Source organism: Pelobates fuscus, chromosome 2 (genome assembly GCF_036172605.1).
Source record: "Pelobates fuscus isolate aPelFus1 chromosome 2, aPelFus1.pri, whole genome shotgun sequence".
Classification (NCBI taxonomy): Eukaryota; Metazoa; Chordata; class Amphibia; order Anura; family Pelobatidae; genus Pelobates; species Pelobates fuscus.
The window spans coordinates 151,305,716-151,327,503 of NC_086318.1; the positions used below are offsets into that span (position 1 = coordinate 151,305,716).

Sequence of the window (21,788 nt, forward strand, 5' to 3'; positions counted from 1 at the left end):
TAAGAGGAAAACCACGAGAGGACAGAGTCACAGAGACCACGCGATTGAAGAGTTTGAAGAAGGAGAGCATGATCAACGGTGTCAAAGGCTGCTGAGAGGTCAAGAAGAATTAGTATGGAGTAGTGGCCTTTGGATTTAGCTGCGATTAGGTCGTTAGTGACTTTGATAAGGGCAGTCTCTGTAGAGTGGAGAGGCCGGAATCCAGATTGAAGGGGGTCAAGGAGAGAGTTGGAATTGAGGAAATGAGACACACGGGTAAAGACAAGTCTTTCCAGAAGCTTTGAGGAAAAAGGGAGCAGGGATATGGGACGGTAGTTAGAGAGGGTGGATGGGTCGAGGGATGTTTTTTTTTAGTATAGGTACTACAGTGGCATGTTTGAGGTCAGCAGGGACGATGCCAGAAGAGAGCGAGCAGTTGAAGATGTGTGTTAGAGAAGGCACGAGACAAGTGGAGAGAGATCTGATAAGGTGAGATGGGACAGGATCGAGCGGGCAAGTGGTGGGGCGAGAGGAGCAAAGAAGAGCAGCCACCTCTTGGTCAGTAGCTGGGGAGAATGTCTGAAGGGTAGGAAAGGCATGATCTATGTGTGATACCTCAACACGCCTCAAGATCATCTAATTATGCTCTCGCACTATGATGGCTGTTCACTGGTAATCACAGATGTGAATACCAGCACTGAAACTAGGAGAGTCCCATTAAAATTGGGATAAGTGGGGGGGGGGGGGGGGTATGCTGGTTAAAATTCCCAGATCCACCAAGATTTTCAGAACAAATCACATTTATATATTCTTGGGTAACACATAGACATGCTGCATTATTGTATGTAGTATTCATACACTAAATGCCCTCTGGGATTCGTTCTTGATTAACAAATGTACTTATTTCTTGCAGCATGGGAACACTTTACACATATTGCCCATTGGATCCGGCATCTCTATTTCTGGTTGATCCAAATGCCGTAGAATTGTTTTCTCTATACACAGCCCAATAGTGTTTTCAGTACCAGTAGTGAAACAGGTTAAAGAAGATTGTCACTATCTACAGATGCCACCTTGTCCACGTTAGCCCAGATCGCTGTAAATTCTATATGTGGTTGGCACATAGATGATTACTGCTGCCTGACAATATGTAGCATTTATCTGCTGCTATAAGAAATCAATTAAATAACCAGGATCATATAGAGCTGCAATGATTCTTTAATTGATTTATTCTGCAGCATGTGAATTCTATATTCATGTATTGCTTGACAGCAGGTGCAACGCATACAGAGCTATTTACTAAACTCCACATTGAAAACGACTGATGCAGGTCCTACAGAAGAGAAGGGGTTAAGTGTTAGAGCTTATTAAAGCCCACATGCACCCAGCCTTGTGGATTTAATGTATGAGACAAATTACAGAGTAGCTCTCTCTCTTAGATAATTAGGATTTCGGTCAGCGGAGGAGGGGAGGGGTATATTGCTCAATTCTCACTGTTTTATTGGAAAGTGTTTAAAATTGATTGTCATTTTTTTTGTGTGTGTCTGTTTTCAGTATTTTATTCTCTCAGAGTGTTTATTACACACTGGGTACTGTTGAAATAACAAGCTAATGAAGATGTGCGTCTGAGAGAATTATGATGAATACCAAACACATTTTCCATTTTTTTTAAATTTATGTTTCTATTAAGCTTATTCGATGCATAAAGGGCAATATGAGGAAAAAGCAACGTGACAGTAAAATCTTGGAGTGTACCCAATAAATTCACTATCCTCTGAAATCAGCAAACCCCCTTTAATATTAGTTTGAATGAGTTTCAAATTGGGGTTTATAGAAATATATCCAAAACATCCCTGAAAATGTTCAGGTAACTTTAAAAGTGGTCAGAAGTAAGGTCCTAAGTCAGGCAAGAAATTAAATATATAAGTGTATAGCTTCATCTATTAACTCACAGTATGAACAACCTTGTAAAGGTTGGTAATAAACCAAGTAGAGATCAGAGAGCACCCATCTCCTTCCCCACCAACCTGAGCTGTGGGATGGGTGAGGTGCTGGGTCCAATCTTAGGACAACTGTCACAACATTATTGCAGAGTGTAATGATTTCAGTAAAGTTATGGAGTTACATTAAAAAGAAAAAAAAATGTCTTATCTCCGCTACACTTCCGCTCTCTGGACTACAGTTGTCCCATGATGCCTCAGACATGCATCGAGAAATTTCACATGAGCATGTATGCGTGACATTGTCTCCAACATTATAGTGTGTGTATAGGCCGTGTATTATACTGCAGGGGGTTTGACTGTTAAAAATCGGTTAAGAATTTAAAAAAAAAATTAAACAATGGCTAACTTTCAGTTAGTTTACGCTTTCATTTACAATATGTAGAACTTACATTTATTTTGCATATCGTTCAATGGATTGGTGGGAAACGGTGATCACACAGAGTAGTTTATTCACTAAACTCTAAATTATCAATTGAAATCCAAATAGCAAATATTCAGCAAAAATAGCTAAGCTGTGACCATGATTGACTTGTAGAAATTTTCCAGGACACCAATGTTTGTCTACATTTTGCATTCAGATTTGCAATTCAAAGTTTAGTGAATAACCTGGAGACTGTCAGGAATTCACTTAGGAACTGTAAATTTAAGGTCAAAAGAGCCTGAGATGCCTGCCTTACTGTACATACTGAACTCAATCACAATCTGAACATATTTGATATCAATACAAAAGACATTGAGCGTAATTTGAATTTGCCACATTTGCATATACTTATGTGAGCTTGTGTGAGATGTAAAGCAACAATTTTACATAAGTGTGTGTACATTTAACTGGAAATTGAAATGGTTTGCCAAAACGCACCACTTCCTCATTTAACATCGCTTGGCATGTGAGGGAGTATTTCTTAACAGCCTGAGATAGAACAGCACATTTACAAAGCGTACAGGAAGAACACACAAAAACATCCTGCTTATCAAAGCAGATTTTTCAGGTTGCGTGGACTTTTTCTCAACATGTGTTTCTGAGCATAATAATCACACCACGTCAAAGAGTGGAACATTATAAAGAGTGCTGCGTGATTGTAGATCAAAAATAACAACCAACTCTATACACCATATAACATTTTCTGTGAATTAACATGCTATCTCTTTATATTTTTTACAGATTATACAATAAATATGAAAAAAAAACATTTTTCATCAGACATTTAATAATCCTGCCTTCTGCTCAACAAGGATCTTTCAGTTGCTCATACGCTCACATATAACCCCAAGTTAGATCTGAAGGGACATTAATGGATAACTGGAACTCTATCATAGTCTTCAAAGTCTTCTGCTAGGAGAGCTTCCTTTTGGCAAGATGGAGAAAACGTATTCCCTGACTGCTCACTACGATGAGTTCCAGGAAGTCAAGTATGTCAGTAAATACAACAGCAGTAGCACCCTCTCCAATGGGTTCAACATCCAGGTTAATCCCAAAAAGCAAGCAAAGACCATTCCTCGCTGGAGCAGAAGGGAGACCTGCCTACTATCTGGACTAGTCTTTGCCGCAGGACTATGCATCATATTGGGGTGCATGTTGGTGCTAAAATATTTGTCACTGGAACAAGATGGGCAATGTCTGGACGGGTGTCAAGAAAGAAAAGCTTTCATGAGGGCTTCCAAATTTATTAGCAACAATATAGACCCCACAATATCTCCCTGCAATGACTTCTACTCCTTTGCCTGTGGGGGATGGATGAAAAAACATAGGATCCCAACAGACAAGCTCATCTATGGCACGATTGCTGCTATAGGTGAACATAATGAGGAGAAGCTGCAGCACTTGCTCCTACAACCTGTGCGAAGAAAGCACAGACATTCTGCGGAAAGGAAAGCAAAGGAGTTCTTCAGATCTTGCCTCAACATGAGAGACATTGACCGCCTGGGTGCCAAGCCCATGCTGCAGGTTATCGAGGACTGTGGAGGTTGGGACTTGCCAGAGAACCCAAGAACTAGGTGGGACTTTAATGAACTTCTATATAAAACCCAAGGAATCTACAGCACAGCAGCATTCTTCTCGATGACCGTCAACTTAGATGACAAGAATGCCTCCAGATATGTCATCAGGGTAAGTGATTTGTAGTGGAACACAACCATGGCATCACATAATTAAACTGCCATCAAATAAAGTCTAAAAATAATTTAAAATAAATATCTTCCAGTGAAAATCATTTTTTGTATATAGTTTTATGAAACACAAGAAAATGAAATGACCAAACTAACATAAACATATTATTCATCAGTAATAATTACAAAGCACTGTCTAATAGTAATATAGAAGACTAGTTGATGGAAATGATAATTAATAAACCTAGGTCCTGTGAGGGACCCTGAAGACGGTTGTCAAGCACTGTGTTTTTACGTGATTTAGATGCATGGTTATTTCTTGTGAGAGCAAAAATCATTCAATATGCGGTGCTTGATAAACTGCCGACAAATATACAAAAATAACACATACACTGTAAATTTATTTTCGGTCAATGGGAGAATTGTATCAACATGGTGTGTACCACATGCAATACATGATCACCCATGCCACTCACCAGTATACCAATGGGATGGTGCACTCAGAGTATGCATTGTGAGGAATTCTAGTGAATTTAAAAATATAGGCCAAAATAGATGAATAGGAAAGAAAATCTCAGTTAGCTATGTTTTTCTCTTAGTTTTCTATTTTGGCCTTCAGTTTTTATTTAAGTGCATTCATAAAAATATTTGGCTTTTTTTTTTTCTTAAAGGAACACTCCAAGCAGCATAACCACTACAGCACTCTGTAGTAGTTATGCTGCCAGGAGTGCCATAGCACCCCCATGGCTTTTCCTGCAGGCCACACAATCACACAGAGACTACACACATTTCATTATATTATTTGATTTATTACAGTAGTACACATTACTCTGTGTTTTATAATTGGGGAGCTCTGTTATACACTAATAAGCACATTGCTGGGAGTTGTATTGTTATGGAGCTCTGTGATAAATTGGTACACACCACACACCAGGGCTTTTTTTCCACCGATGTGGAGCTCAGTGATATGTAAAAAAACACTGAGTCTTTATGAAAAGGAGGTCAAAGTAAATAAGGAAAATCCAGAACTCCAAAGCAAAATGCATTATGTGACAGCATCAGACCATGTGTAGTTGTCTCCCTAATACATGCATCCATACACACATACTGCTTAGTGCGTAGATCTATACACACATACTGCCTAATACATACATCCATACACATACTGCCCAATACCTACATCCATACACACATACTGCCCAATACCTACATCCATACACACATACTGCCCAATACCTACATCCATACACACATACTGCCCAATACCTACATCCATACACACATACTGCCCAATACCTACATCTATACACACATACTGCCCAATACCTACATCCATACACACATACTGCCCAATACCTACATCCATACACACATACTGCCCAATACCTACATCTATACACACATACTGCCTAATACATACATTGTAAATAAGTAAATTTAATACATAATTTATCACTGTGATAATTGATGTATTCAATGCATTTGGTGAATTTAATTTATAATAAGACTAGCATAGACGAGCACACTCACTGACAGACACTTACACATACTGACAGACACACACTAACAGACACACACACACACTCACTTACAAACATACACTCACTCACTGACACACACACACACAGACATACACTCACTCACTGACAGTCAAACACTCACACAATATTTTTTTGAGGCCCATCCACCCTCCCTACCTCCCTGGGGTCCAGTGTGGGGCAGCTCCTCACTCCTCCAGTGTGCTGTTTAGTATGCCGGGCCATAATGATGTCATATTCTGGCTCCTGGCATCACAGCGGGCACAGGAGGGAGGAGCGGCAAGCTGCAAGAACAGCCTCTCTAGTCGCCCACACTGCTGCCGCCTGTTTCTGTTCCTACAGCATTTATCGGCAGAGCCTGGTCTGCCATATTGAAGGACAGCTTCGGGGGTTCCCTGAGATGGCCTGATGGCCTCCTCTGGCACCTTGAGGATCGTCCTGGTGCTGGTGGGGGGGAGGGGGTGGGCTAAAGAGCTAAGGGGGTAGCCCAGCAGGAATAATCCCAGTTGGCACCCCCAGCAGGCTGGCACCCTAGGCGAATATCTAGTTTGCCTAACGGTTGCGCCGGCCCTGACTAAACCGCTAAAAGTTCAAACTGAAGAAATGCCTTTTATTAATTTTGAGCTTTAAGCTGTGTTTAGTAGATATTTCCCTAATTTGGTACCCTTATATGGGATAACCATTTTTAAGGGTACCAAATTAGATCGCCATTTGCGGAACAGTTCCCTAATTTGGTATTCTGAGGAATAGTGGGAATAAAGGTGCCCAAATTAAAGGACCACTCTAGGCACCCAGACCACTTCAGCTTAATGAAGTGGTCTGGGTGCCAGGTCCAGCTAGGGTTAACCCATTTTTTTTATAAACATAGCAGTTTCAGAGAGCCCTCAAATCCTCTCGTGGCTGTCTCACTGACAGCCGCTAGAGGCGCTTGCGTAATTCTCACTGTGAAAATCACAGTAAGAGCACGCAAGCATCCATAGGAAAGCATTGATAATGCTTTCCTATGAGACCGGCTGAATGCGCGCGCAGCTCTTGCCGCGCGTGCGCATTCAGCCGAATGGGAGGAGAGGAGGAGGATCGGAGGAGAAGAGCTCCCCGCCCAGCGCTGGAGAAAGGTACGTTTTAACCCCTTTCCTCTCTCCAGAGCCCGGCGGGAGGGGGTCCCTGAGAGTGGGAGGACCCTCAGGGCACTATAGTGCCAGGAAAACGAGTATGTTTTCCTGGCACTATAGTGGTCCTTTAAGTTCAACTCCAAAACTTTTTCTGCGTTTCGGTTGCTTTACAACATTTTCCAGATTTCATATTAACTGAAATTTAAAAAAAAAATAATGAATGGAAACAAAAGCAATAGAAACATATTTTTTGCCTGTGCACATCTCTATTGTAAACTTGCAAGTATTTTTGGCTCACCTCTTCAACCCATTTGAGGAAAAAAAAATAATACTAATACAAAACATAGTTTGTCTGAATATAACACTGAACATGTCTATTCAAATAAACGTACCCAACAGAATTTTACTCTAAACCTGCAAACAGTTTTTCAGGCACGGTTTCAGATGTAATGAATATTACAGCTCATAGTATATTTAATGCAGTAAACAAAACGCGGGTAAGTTCACCTTAAAATGTGTATAGAATATGATTATATAAATCCTGATCAAGCAGTTACCTCCTGTCAGTTTCCATATATCATAGGCTCTGTGAATGAACTGGCTATATAGGAGTGATTTCATATCATTTCTGCCCCACTGGTTTTAAAATGGACACTTGAAAGGTTCATTTGAAATAATTCTGCCATATAAGATATACCTTACCAATATGCAAAGATGACTTAACCAGCAGGTCTATTCACCGAAATTCCCAGATTTTACTATTAACATGACGTAAAGTCATGATTTTATTAAAGACACGGAGGCGAGTATTATGCATAACTCTTTCTTTATTTCCTCAGCAGCAAAGATAGAGGAATATGAATATTGTAAAAAATGAAGAAAAAACAGTATAGATACACAGGCAACCAATCACATAACAGAGGAAGTGAGTATATAAGGCCTGTGTTTCCCACAATCCCCCTCTTTCTTGCGAAAACCGAAGATCAGGTAAGAAGAACGAAATCCAACTTGTCCAGAACAGTAAATGGCAACCAACCGATAACATCAAGCTAAAAGAGAGAGAGAGAAATATGGTAATATCCAAACTCCAAACTGTAGACTTACCAAAACAAACTGTAGGCAAATCAATGAGAGAAACTTGAATCAAAACACAATGTCGATATCTCCAATCATAGAAAACTGGGATCTGAAAAACATAATGAAAATCATTAATACAACATATAAGTGACATGCGTAAATCACAACAAAGGCAGACCGAATTGAACTTACCCAAAGAAATCCAATAGCATCTTATCCCAAAAACTCACCTCGGGAGGGTGGGAGGGAATAATACTCGCCTCCGTGTCTTTAATAAAATCATGACTTTACGTCATGTTAATAGTAAAATCTGGGAATTTTATTAAAGACACGGAGGCTCCTATTATGCAAGTTTAAAGCTGTGCTATCACTTGAGATGCGATATGTTCAATAGGTCTGAAATAGAAGTTGCGGAAGGTCGATTCCCTAGACCAGTCCGCTGCACGCATGATGTCCTCCAGTCGACAGCCGACCGTGGACGCCTTTGAGGCCATGGCACCTCGAACGGAGTGAGGCGTAAAAACCGAAGTGTCAATACCCGCTGAAGACAAAAGCCAGCGCACCCAACGCGCCAGGGTCGGAGTTGACACAGGTCGATGAGGCGCTTTAAAAGACACGAATAAAGGATGTAGGTCCAAGGAGCGGATAGATTGGGTAGCATCCAGATATGCCTTCAGGCAATCAACCGGGCAAAGAGCCGGACACTCTGGGAACCTAGGGTACACGAACGATTTGGATGCCGATTTTGTCCTTCTGGATATGTTGAAAGCGACACCTTCTGGGGTAAAAGCAATAGCGTCCCAATCCAGGGCTCTAACATCAGACACTCTTTTACACGATACTAAACAGAGAAGCATCACTAGTTTTGAGGACAATTGTTTGAGGCTCAGCTCATGATTAGGGTACCATGAAGAGAGGAACTGTAACATGATGTTGACGTCCCAGAAGACCGAGAAACGGGCTCTAGGAGGGCGAGCGAGGCGGATACCCTTGAGGAGACGACATACAAAGGGATGCCTGCCGACAGGCGAACCATCTAGGCCACTATGGCCGGCCGAAATCGCCGAGCGGAAAAGGTTGATCGTGCGGTATGCCTTGCCCGCATCAAATAACAACGTGAGGAACTCCAGGATCAGATGGAGAGGGGCAGATACGGGATCCATTGCCCGTTCCATGCACCAATTAGACCATGATTTCCATGAAGCCCGGTAGGCTGATCTTGTACCGGGAGCCCAGGCGTTATCGAGGAGCAGGAGAGTTGACCTCGGAACGTCCGGGACAGTCCAGGTTCCCCTGAAAGGAGCCACGCTACCAGAGGTAGTTGCTGCAGGAGCACCAGACCGTGCGAGTTCCCGTCCGGGTCCAGAAGTAGATCCGGGAAGCTCGGAATCAAACGGGGGTAGTCTATCGACAACTCCAACAGGCGTGGGAACCAAGGCCGTGACCTCCACAGAGGAGTGACCAGTGCCAGGCAACAATCGTGGCGAGCCAACTTCGATATCGTTCGGGCAATCATGTTGAACGGTGGAAACGCATACAGGCATCCCGATGGCCAGTCTTGGAGAAATGCGTCTGTCGCCACAGCCTCCGGGTCCGGCCTCCAGCTGTAAAACTCCGGCAGTTGAGTGTTCAGACGGGACGCGAACAAGTCCATCCTGAACCGTCCCCACAGCTTGTCTAAGCTTTGGAATACCGAAACGTGCAAGTGCCAGTCTCCCGAGTCTCTCAAATGTCTGGAGTTCCAATCCGCGTCCGAATTGTCTAGACCCGGAATGTGTTCCGCTGTCACTGAGACATTGTTGGAAAGGCAAAAATGCCAAAAATCCTTTGCCAACAGGGCTAACATCCTGGATTTGGTGCCCCCGAGATGGTTTATATAGCGTACTGCCGAAACGTTGTCCATCTTGAGGAGAACGCAGCAGTTCGCTCGTCTTGGGGTAAGACTGCGAATCGCGAATGCCCCTGCCAAGAGTTCCAGGCAATTGATGTGCAGGGATCTCTCTATCTCGGACCATCTGCCTCCGGTGGAAACGCTGCCACAGCGAGCACCCCAGCCGTGTAAGCTGGCATCCGATTCGATCACCACGTCCGGGACAGAACCGAAGATGGCCCTTCCGTTCCATGCCTCCATGTGTGCTAGCCACCACGCCAGCTCGTCCCTGGACTCCTCGTCCAGCCGTACCCGAGATTCGTAGGAATGACCCGACCGGAGGTGTGAACCTTTGAGCCTCTGGAGGGCACGATAATGTAGCGGGCCCGGGAATATTGCTTGTATGGAGGCCGCAAGGAGGCCAATAATCCGTGCCAAATGCCTGATGGACAGGTCTGATACACGAAGAGCCCGTCGCAACTCCTTCCGAATTGCCTTCACTTTCGAGTTCGGTAGGTATAGAAACTGGCGGACGGAGTCCACCTTGAAACCCAAAAATTCCATCGATTGAGCGGGTTCCAGGACTGATTTGTCCCAGTTGACCATGAAACCCAGGTTCTGAAGCAGATCGATCGTCCACCTCAGATGTACCAGGAGATGGTCTCTGGACTGGGACATGATTAGAATGTCGTCCAGGTAAATGATCAACCGCACTCCACGGGTGCGGAGGAACTCCATTACAGGCTTCATGATCTTGGTGAAACACCAAGGAGCCGAGGAGAGGCCAAACGGTAGGCAGGTAAAGCGCCACCGCCTTCCGTGCCAGGTGAAGTGTAAGTAGTCTCTGAAGTCCACCGCTATCGGGACCGTGAAATATGCGTCCTTCAGGTCCAACTTGGCCAGCCAGTCTGACTGTCGAAGGAGGTCCCTGAGGCAGTGGATACCTTCCATCTGAAAATGTTGGTAGCGGAGGAACGCGTTGAGAGGGCGGAGGTTTATCACTGGACGAACTCCGCCCCCTTTTTTCGGTACCAGGAAGAGATTGCTCGTAAAGCCTGGGGCGGCGAACGGCAATTCTTCTATGGCGCCTTTGGACAACATCTCCTCGACCTCCGCGGAGATCATCCTGTCCTGATCTGGGGGAAGAGACAGTTCCCTGGGGACATAAGATTGGACAGGTAGAGAGACAAAATCCAGGTGATAACCTGTCACACATTGTAGGACCCAAGCGTCCGAAGTAATACATGTCCACTCTTGGTGGAACAGAGCCAGCCTCCCCGCTACCCGCCCGTGAGCGATAGGGGAAGAAAGGGTACTCACCATAAGGGCGTCTGCCCGAAGCGGCACCGCGGGGGTATCTGGAGCCCCAAGATCTCCCTCTGGCCGGGAAGAAAGGAGGCGTTTTCGAGTCCTGAAATCCCCGGGACGGGAAAAAGGAACCTCTGGAGGTACGGAATGAGCCTCGGTAACCACGGCCGGGTGGACGGTTCCTGCTACGCCCGGCCCCTCCAAAAACCTTGGGCGCGAACATGCGCTTCATGTTCGCCTGAGCCTTGTCTATGGCCGTAAAGGTTTTAACGTAGGACCCCAGGTCCTTAACGAAAGAATTACCGAACAGGGCCCCTTCTTCGGAAGGGCCCGGCTCCGCTACCGTCATGGCAGCCAATTTCGGGTCAATTTTGAGGAGAATTGCCTTGCGCCTCTCAGAGGACATGGCGGTACTAGCGTTCCCCACCAGGCATATAGCCCTTTGTACCCAACCGATGGCTACATCCATGTCTAAAACCGAATCGCCAGTTCTAGTGGCGTCCAGCAGTTCGTAGAGCTTTGTAAGTGGGCCCAGGGTATCCAATATCTTGTCCTGACAGCCCTTTAGGGAGTAGTCTAGGCCCTTTTTGGATTTCCAGCCTGATTTATTCAGGAACTGGGCAATTTGGGGGTCAATATCGGGAGTCTTGCAGGCCGAGCCCGGGAGGGAAGGCCTGGGGCATTCCGCCCGCAGCTTATTGCGACCTTCCTTAGACAGGGGGGTACGCATGCGTCTGGCCACATACTGGGCTATGTGTTCTGGGGGAACCCATTCAGCCGACCGGGGATGGCGGAGGTCGTCGGGGTCGAACAGGGGGTTACCCTGAGGGTCAAATAGCGTTTTACTATCCCCAGCGGGGTCCTGAACGAGGCCCTTAGTAACGGTAGAGGAACCCGAGGGGGTTACGCCCGTAGGGGGCAAATCCTCTTCCGAGCCATCCTCATCATAGGAGTCATACTCCATAGCGTCAGACTCATTCTCCACACTCCTGTCGGAATCCGACATATCATTGAGGGCTCTAGCCCGTTTCCATAATCTAGCCTTTTTAGCCCGGCCAGGGGCTCTTTTGCGCGTGGTAAGCGCGCTGTCTGTGACCGCGTCAAGCGGGTCCATCATGGCAGGCATAGCCTGCATCGGGGTGTGGGAGCTGACGTGTTTAGCCTTAGCCCTTGCCTTACGGGCCCCAGGCATGGCGGGGGCAGGCGGGGGGGTCCCATCACCCAGGGGGGAGGGAGCCGCCAACGAGGGCAAAAGCATACTCTGCAGAGATTGGGAAAACGATGTGGACACCGCTCCCATGGCAGAGGCAAAGGCCTTTTGCAAGGATGAAGCCATAGTGGCGTCCAAGAGGGCATGGAATTCTTGGGAAGCTATATTACCCTCTGGAGCATCCTGAGAAAAGGTGCCAGTAGGGCCTACTTGCCCTTCATCCTTGTCTTCCATAATGGTAACAATTACTCACAGGTGACGTTGAAAAGGTATGTAGAGCAAACAGGGTTGAGTAACCCAACGAGAACAGAGAAAGATGCTGTTAGGTGTGCCAGGGGACCCAGGGAACGGCAGAGGCGGACAGCAGGCAGACCTCGAGCCGCAGAAAAGCAGTGGTGTCGGCCGCGAGTGAGCTCCGCCTCCAAAATGGCCGCCGCACGAGGAGGCCGGCGGATAGCTCTCGCGGTCCGGACCTACTGGGGGAAGGGGCGCGTGCACCCTATCCCCGCGGCACGTGTGCAGAGAGGGCGAGAGACATGCAGCCGCGGTCGGAACAAACAGACCGCGGCAAGCAGCCGCCCGTGGAAAGATAGCGAGCGAGCACCCAGCAGGGAAAAAACAACCGCAGGGGAAGTAAGGAGGAAAATCCCCTCCGCGGAGAAAATTAGTAATAGAGGGATGGGAAACCCACTAGGCACACCAGGAGAGAAAATGTTAAATACACAAACAAACGAGCAAAGTGCAAACAGCAATAAAATTCAATAAAATCAATAATTGCTGAGAACATGTAGAGCAAGGTAAAATACTTAGCTGATCTGAGGAAGCAGCAAAGAAAGAGGGGGATTGTGGGAAACACAGGCCTTATATACTCACTTCCTCTGTTATGTGATTGGTTGCCTGTGTATCTATACTGTTTTTTCTTCATTTTTTACAATATTCATATTCCTCTATCTTTGCTGCTGAGGAAATAAAGAAAGAGTTATGCATAATAGGAGCCTCCGTGTCTTTAATAAAATTGGGAATTTGTGGAAAATTGCAACATTTAGTTTAAAATCAACAAACTGTATTAAATGATTGAGTTGGATTTTTGTCCCCTATTGTCTCTTCTGGCTTAAAACATTTTTTTTTTGCCACTAGTCAGTAATAATCTCAGCACTGAGATTTATAAATATACCTATATCCCAAATAAACGCCAAATGGTGTCAATACACCATGTCTGAATGAAAAGTGGAATTAAAGAAAAAAGAAATAGAGAATAAAATGAAAAAAAATGGAAAAATGGTACCTGAAAATAACTTCTTTAGAATGGATGTCTAAAACAAGTAAACAGGTCTATAAGTTTTACTAGAGAGAGAGAGTAATGTAGAACTCCATCCAGTGGTCAAATTTAGTATTGCATCTATTCACAACAATTACAGCTTTATATAAAAAAAATAACAAAACAGCGCAATTATGACTTAATATTATGACTAATGTTGGTCAGTCCCTTGTCTATTGCTGAAGACCACAAATGTCATTGCCCATACCCTACTGTGGAAGCTCTGGATAAAAGGAAATTAGTCTAGACTTGTTTCACATGAATCATAGTAATGTCTTTTGACATAACTGTTGTGCCTTATGTTGATTTAGCTTTTATTCATATAATTTGTGATTTGAGTTAGTCTGACGTCACCATATGTAAGTCCAATTAATTGTTTAGGTGCGTATACAAGGTGCAGTTTCCTGGGTGTAATTCCTAAAAGGACAATATTAATGTCAGTTTATAATGCAGCATTGATTAAAGGACCACTATAGTGCCAGGAAAATGTACTTGTTTTTCTGGCACTATAGGGTCTCTAGGTCCCCCCCACCCTCTGGGCCCCCTCCCGCCGGGCTCTAGGGAGTGGAAGGGGTTAAATCTTACCTGTTTTCCCCCGCCGGACTCCCTCTGTGCTGGGGACTCTCCTCCCTCTTCCGACATCATCTGCTGAATGCGCATGCGCGGCAAGAGCCGCGTGCGCATTCAGTCAGTCCATAGGAAGCATTACTCAATGCTTTCCTATGGACGCTGGCGTCTATTCACTGTGAAAATCACAGTGAGAAGCGCGGAAGCGCCTCTAGCGGCTGTCAATGAGACAACCACTAAAGGCTGGATTAACCCATATGTAAACATAGCAGTTTCCTTTAACTACCTGGACAAATCCCAATTAAATAAATGTAATCACCAGTTAAATGGTAAAAAGATGGACATCAACTGGTGCACTGCACATATAGACACTGACCTGTTTACCCACAGGCTGTGTCTAGAAGCAATTGTTGTCTCATTCGAAACTAGCTTTTTTTTTTTTCAACGTCGCGTAATGGTCATGTAATTCAGCCATTATAGTAGGTGCTGATCATGAATACATAATTCATACTTAGATGTGCTAAATGTGTTTAGGGAAACTATTTTACTCTGGCATATTTAAGGCTTAACTACATCAACAGGTTCTCTACACAGAGGCATCTACTGTAACAAACAAAACAGGACATGATCGCTGTTGAACCATCCAGAATTTAACATTTTAGGCCAAAATGAATGAACTGAAACTCAGCAGTGTGTGAGTGTGTATGTGTGTGTATATATATATAGGCATAGCTGAGAATATTTCCAGTTCAACTATTTTGTCCTTCAATTTAAAATTCACTTTGAATTCTCACTTCAGTGAATAACCCGATATAAGGAGTCAGTTTACTTAAACATTCTCTGCCCCTCTATCTGTAAGAATACTCTCCCATTACCCAGATTGTCTTAACATCTTATTCTTCTCACTGGAGAAAAATGCAGAACATAGATAGTCACCAATAATTACGCCTTTATCTGAAGGCCACCCTCTCAGTTTAGGGAGTACAAGCGGCAATCCTCAGTGTAAACATATGGCCGAAAAAAAGGTTCCTCCTCTAAAAAAAGGTAGGATTTCATACAGTGTTTGGTGGCAGAACTGACATAGGTTACGTTAGATCATTAGGAAGAGATGCACACCCTCTTTACAGCTAGAAAGAAAACCTGGAAAGAGTTGGGCAATTATCCAATTTGGCTTTTTTAGTTTACATTTATTGTTCACAATAATAATAATATAAATAATAATCTCATTTGGTTCTCTGGTTTGACATTTGCCGTTTATTGAGTAAAGTCTAGCAAGTGCTTTGATTTGCCATAATTTGCTCACGGTGTTCTTTTGGTTTTCATATGTGTATCAGAATATTAGAAAACACATGCACGGTGGGGAAAGGGGTGGAGGGGGGGGTGGGGGAAGGAGGGAGGGGGAATGACTCCTGTTTCCTACATGATGATCAATAAAAGCTTTTAGAAATATTAAACCTCAGACGCATGTTTACTATAAGACTGGAAACACAGCAATTCATATATTTCACGTTTCAAGGTAATATATGATTGATCACTTAGATACTGGATGTATAATATAACCCTTTCAAAGCCAGTTGGAGGAAATCTAAGCATCAACATTACAACACCAATGTGCTTTTCTCCATTATCCTTCTGACATTAATTACATTTTAGCACTTTGTAATACATTTAAATCAATACCATTCTCAAAGTTAGCTCTTGTTTATTTTAAAATTATGATCACCTTTCTCTAAATAAATAAGATGCACTGGCAACTAAAAAGGAAAACTACACTGCCAGGAAAACACATTATAGATCACTATATTGCCCCCTCCCTTGCACCCTCCCCCCCACCATGGTGCAGAAAGGGTTAAAAAAAAAACTTCTGTCATTTACCTGATTCCAGCGCCAATATCAATGCTGGTTTAGGCTCACCAGGTGGTGGGGGTTCTAATGTGCATGCACGGAGAGCACTGCGCTCACATTAGGACTTCCCCCATAGGAAAGCATTTCTGTTGACAAGGAAACATATACATAACCTGAATATCCTTGAGACTTTCACAAAAATCTTGTTTAGATGGTATTTGGTCCCTGTAAGACTTTCTAAAATATCCATCTCTACCCCCCAAATTGTTGGCGGTGCTTCCATTCTGAAGGGACCTTACTCCATATTTGGTGGACTTGTCCCAGAATTAAACCTCTATGGAATATCATATTTGATCTTATTTTTAGAATTGGAGGTATACGTCCTGAGTCTAAAGCGGATTTTGCACTACTCCATCTTTTTGGCTTAGAAATACAAGGTCATTTAGAATTGATGATGGTCCATTGCTTAATTGCAACTAAAATTCGAATTGCTAGATTTTGGAAAAATACGGAGATCCCAAATAAAGCCCAACTTAAAGCACAACTATTATACCAACTTGAGATGGAGAAGGGCTTACTCTTGAGTAATAACTTCCCTAATGAGGGACTTTGTGAGTTTTATTCTAAATTTATTGTAGACATTACAGACTGGTAACGGGCTGGAATTCGGGTAATATGTATGTCCATTTCTGCCAAGCTGGGATGAAAGCAAGATTAGGATAGTTTCTTATGATCACTCTGATCCTTTAGTAGATATCAAAATAACTTTATTTATGGGTAATTTGACTCTTCTTCTTTTTTTTAGCCTATGTAAGACCAATTGTGTGTGTCCTGTTTGTAAGCTATAGCCCATCTTTGTCTCTCTGTGTAGATGTGGCTATGCTTATTTTCTGCTATTATTGAATCCAATATTGTAAATTGATACTTTTTGTCTTAGCTGCTGTTTGTAAGGTATTGTATGTTATTTCCGGGTTAAGATGCCTTTTTTTTCTGTGGCATCTTGCTCGGTTATGTGATATGTTTGCCTTTTTATAATCTATTTAAAAAAACTTAAATAAATATAAAAAAAAAAAAAAAAGGTAAGCATTGTATAATGCTTTTCTACAGGGTTTTGGGTGGCGCTGGATGTCCTCATGCATACGTAAGGACGTCCAGCGTCAGGCGATCAAATGACCCGGAAGTCCCTCTAGACAGCCACTAGAGGTGGAGTTAACACTGCAATGTAATTATTACAGTTTTTTTAAAACTGCAATATTTACCATTGCAGAGTTAAGGGACTTGGGCCACTGCACCCAGACCACTTCAATGAGCTGAAGTGGTCTGGGAGCCTCTCCTAGTTACACACCTTTGGGACTAGAAGGGGACACGATCAGTGTAGTATAGATGTGAACATACCAAGAATTGTGCTTGAACTGTCTCACGTCTAGTTGATAGTTTTAGACAATCATGTGCAGATTTAAATGAGTGCATCAGCAGGGTATGACATCATAACTCAACTTCATTAGCTCAGAGTGCCAGGCTATGAGGCTTTACTGCTCATATTTGCATTGCAAATCATTTTGTGTCTGATAAACCACATACCTGATGTTAATGAATTCAGGGAGCGATGTGTTTAAAATTACAATTCAACTTTGATAACCACTTACCTGCCATTTCATTGAAAATTAATCCATAGGTTCTATAATAATGCATTCACAATAAGACCTGGAAAATCATTTTGCGAACAACTAGTGCTAGGATTGTGCATAGCAGTAATGGGCAAAACTGTGTTGTTTTCTTCAATAAATGTTGCTTTTTGAGCATTTGTTTGGATTTTAGGTAGGATTAAGCAAGCTACAGAACAATACAAATTGACAGACCCAGCCCGTGTCTGAACAGATGCATGAATTACTGGATTTAAAATGTTAATGTTACAATCACTTGTGACATTTCAATAGCTCATGAATGTATACAGAGGTCAACATGAATTCAATGAGGATGTTATCGGAAAATCATTTCTGCAGCTTGAAACTCTGCACTGAATTGCTGAAAGGGTTATTTGATATAGAATAAAAGCCCAGTTTTCATCAACAAATCCAGCTAACAAATTTGGGGCACATTAGTTCCTACAAATCAGTAGAAATTCAGTTCTTACTTTCAACCCAGTTGGAACCGCTACATATTTATTTATTGAAAGTGGCGTAGCCCCCCTCCCAGCCCTCCAAAAATGAGGATTTCATAAAAATAAAAATATTTCAAGAAATAACTGTGAAATGACTGTGATGGAATTCCACTTAAATTGCAATGCAGTCAAAAGATATACTAAGACAAAAACTAGGGAAAACTTTGTCTGATATATATTATCTACAGTGGTCAAAACTTGACCAAAGGCGGAGCTACCATCGCATTTTGTCATTCCACCCGGACGTCACTAGTGGCAGCAGTGAGATAAAGTGTATTGTGTTTGGAGGATCCTACGATCTCGTGTGAATCTCCATAGACATCAGTGTCTTGACATGCACGAAAATACAGCATTGACGCAGCTTTTGGCAGATGAAGCACCAAGAGTTGAATAGGAATGATAAGATGAAGATTACAAGCCTGCACAGGGACAGGCTCAGATAAGTAGAACTAACCTTCCCCTTCACTTGGGGGCCACCGCACTGCAAGTGGAGCGGTCACCATTGGGGGTCTTTGCAAAACATGCAAAGACACAAGGCGGTGACAGAGCAGTTTTAAGTTTGTTAATGTATTTTACACAAAACCCACAGTAACATGGTTATAGCAAGCTTTGCATCAGCAGTACTGTACAGCAAAACAAGCAATAGCTCAGTCTGCAATATGTTTTTGCATTTCAGACACAAGGTTTGTCAAAGCTTCCAGCAGTGAAGTGGTTAAGACTCCTAAGCAAATTGGACATGAACTCATTGTCTGTCAGAGTGGACAATGGTATCTCTGTCTGCAGATCTGAAAGGCAGCCCAAGTGCAGGTGTTTGTCTGAGTATGCTGAATATTTAACGCTAATTGCCTCTTCATGTTGAAGTGACATTACAGCCGATGGCAGTTTATTTCCATAGCAAATGGTGGATCCATCAGGGACCCGAAACGTCTCTTAATGTGCAAATTTACATGACTGATACTAGGTAGAAGGTAGAAGAACCTGTTTTGATCTGTGTAATTGTGAAATTCTTAGCATCAAAAGCAGCTTAAATTATTTCCACTTGGAGACAGACAAATTGGGAGAGAAAAGAGAACAAATGTGCATAAAATAGATATTAAAGGCAATGAGAAGAGTCTGCTTATGTTATATGCTCAGTCAGATTGTACAACATGCAAAATGCCCTAGTTATTTGAATAATAAAGGGAGATATACAAAAAAAATTAATAAAAAAAAATACAGCTAAAACTTACCTCTGTTCCAGTGCAAAGGCCAAGTTCTCTCTACAGCCAGAACCTCCTCAACTGATGTCGCACCCCTCTTTGGAGGGGGATGGATGTTAGGAAGCGTGGGCTAAAGGGAGGACAGGTGGGCTGTGCATGATGACTTCAGACTTCCAATATGCACAGAAGTCACATTTACCAGCTCGGAACTCTTGTCCATTGACACTGGTGGTAATGGAGACACGAGGGGTTAGATTCTGCATATGCACGCCATCATAATGAAATACTACACAGACAGACTCCAGGCACCATAACCACTTCAACTCACAGTCAAACTGGAAGCCTATCTAACTTAGAGAATGGTTCAGATTGATCTATAAATCTACCTAGAATTTGACATTTACTTTGGTAAATATTCCAGCAGTATCAAGAGAGATACACTTGGGTGTTCAGAATTGGGTCTGTGGATTGGTGCGTTTGTTTGTTGTTTGTCATTTCCCCAATATACTTTGACTGTGATAGAGTTGACCATGGCATTCTAAAGGTTCCTGCAAGACACAGTTGGCAGCAGAGACACCCACAAACAAATCTCACTGTAAAACCTTAGGGAGCAGAAGTGTCACAGATTACTGCAAAAATAAACTTTTTTTTTGGTCATTAATATAAGCAATATAACACTTAAAATATGTGTGATATTTTTTAAGCATGACTAGAAATGCATTGGAAGAGTAAAATGTGGGGAGAAGGATAGGAAAGGGGAAACATGGGGGAGATATTTATGTACGTGACTGATACATCTGAACTAGCATTTACTTATTTGAAAGGTGCCATTTGTCATGGATTAGGCATAAGCAATGTAAATATGGAGCCTTATGCCATTATAATATCCCAGAACAAATGATCTCCAGAAAGCCAAGTAATTTGGCATGAAAATCAGAAGGCAGAAAGATTTACCATTTTCGTAATAGTACAGTAAATCAGAGCTTAACAGGTTTACACAAATCACAGCAACTAGAAAGTCATGTTTTCTAAATTAGAAATATGGATGTTAGTTATATCGGGTTTTGCAATATTTAGTTTAACTCCAAAATTCTACTCAAGGTTTTCTTAACCTAGGGTACAGTATGTTCTTTATCTACTAGGACTGCATTCACTAACTTATGTAACTAGCTAGTATATAATGCTAGTATTAAACTTGGCACATCTATGAAAAATCAACCATTCCTAGACAATGAATGATTTCAGTGGTTTAAATGCACATTTTGACTTCTACTCCTACAATTACCCCTTCATAGTCTTTGCTGAAGTATTACTACATCAACATATGGCATCATATTTGAGCAAGTTGAATCTTTAGTCAGGTTATAATTGTGTGGGAGCAGAGAAAGAGGTCTGAACACATTCATACCTCCCAAGTGTCTATATTGACGGAGGGGGGGGGGGGGGGGGGTAATTGTCATTACTAAGTCTTCTAAATTGTCTCAGAACTGCTCCTCTTTGACCATTTGAAATGTTGTATGTTATGCCCATTGATAATTGCTGTTGCGTAACGGCTCAACATGTGCTTTGTGCATTCTTGGGCTCATCCCTATATCATGCTTGTTTCACCTTAGAATATTGGCATTGAGCGATTTAGAGCTGGCAGACACAACGAATATTACAGTACAATTAAGTGTAAATGTCTAGCTTTTTCCCTAGTATTCCCTTGGGGGGTTCTGTTTCACCTTTAGTGGGTGCAGTAATATAACTCAATAAAATGTTGGGCCAACACAACCTCTTGTCAATAAAACTTATCATGGATGCTGGTAATTCCTTTTGTTAAACCTTCAGTAAATTAAAAACACAAACTTCTGAGTTACACACAGCAATATTGGGACCTATTTCTGGCTCAGGCGTGCAGTAAATAGCCCCTAGAAGTCAGCTCTGTCAGTGGCTTAAGATAATTAGGAGTAAATGAGCTGAGCAGTAAATGAACTGAGCATTTAAGACTCACAGCTGTTCAGGGATGCAGTAGTGGAACATAAAGATTCGAAGGACATGTGGCCACCCATAATCCCAGAACACTTTGCTCTAGACAGAAATGTGCTCTTAGTATTTAGCAATATTCTAAACTCTTATTAAAACAGGGGGCATGTAAGCAGCAATTTGTCCAATAGCCTTTTCTGCTCAAATTTTCTTGGCACAAATTGGGTTAAACATACATTTGTAAAGACACACCATAATTACTTAAAGGACCACTATAGTGCCAGGAAAACACACTTGTTTTCCTGGCACTATAGGGTCATTAGGTCCCCCCCAACCCCTTCAGCCACTTACTTTTCTTCAGCGCCAAGCTCCCTCGACGCTGGTGACCTCTCCTCCCCCTGCTGACGTCAGACCCGAATGCGCATGCGTGGCAAGAGCCGCATGCGCATTCAAACCGCCCATAGGAAAGCATTACTCAATGCTTTCCTATGGACTTCCAGCGTCTTCTCACTGTGATTTTCACAGTGAGA

General features: G+C 42.9%; 1 protein-coding gene across 1 annotated transcript in view; it reads left to right on the plus strand.

Annotated features, from left to right (window-relative positions):
• ECEL1 (endothelin converting enzyme like 1) overlaps positions 1–21,788 on the plus strand; it is a 187,090-nt gene that overhangs the window by 8,689 nt on the left and 156,613 nt on the right. The window contains exon 2 of the mRNA XM_063442842.1: positions 3,145–4,089. Within this exon, the coding sequence (XP_063298912.1) occupies positions 3,340–4,089 (750 nt within the window). The 5' untranslated portion in view covers positions 3,145–3,339. The remainder of the gene's footprint in view (positions 1–3,144; positions 4,090–21,788) is intronic.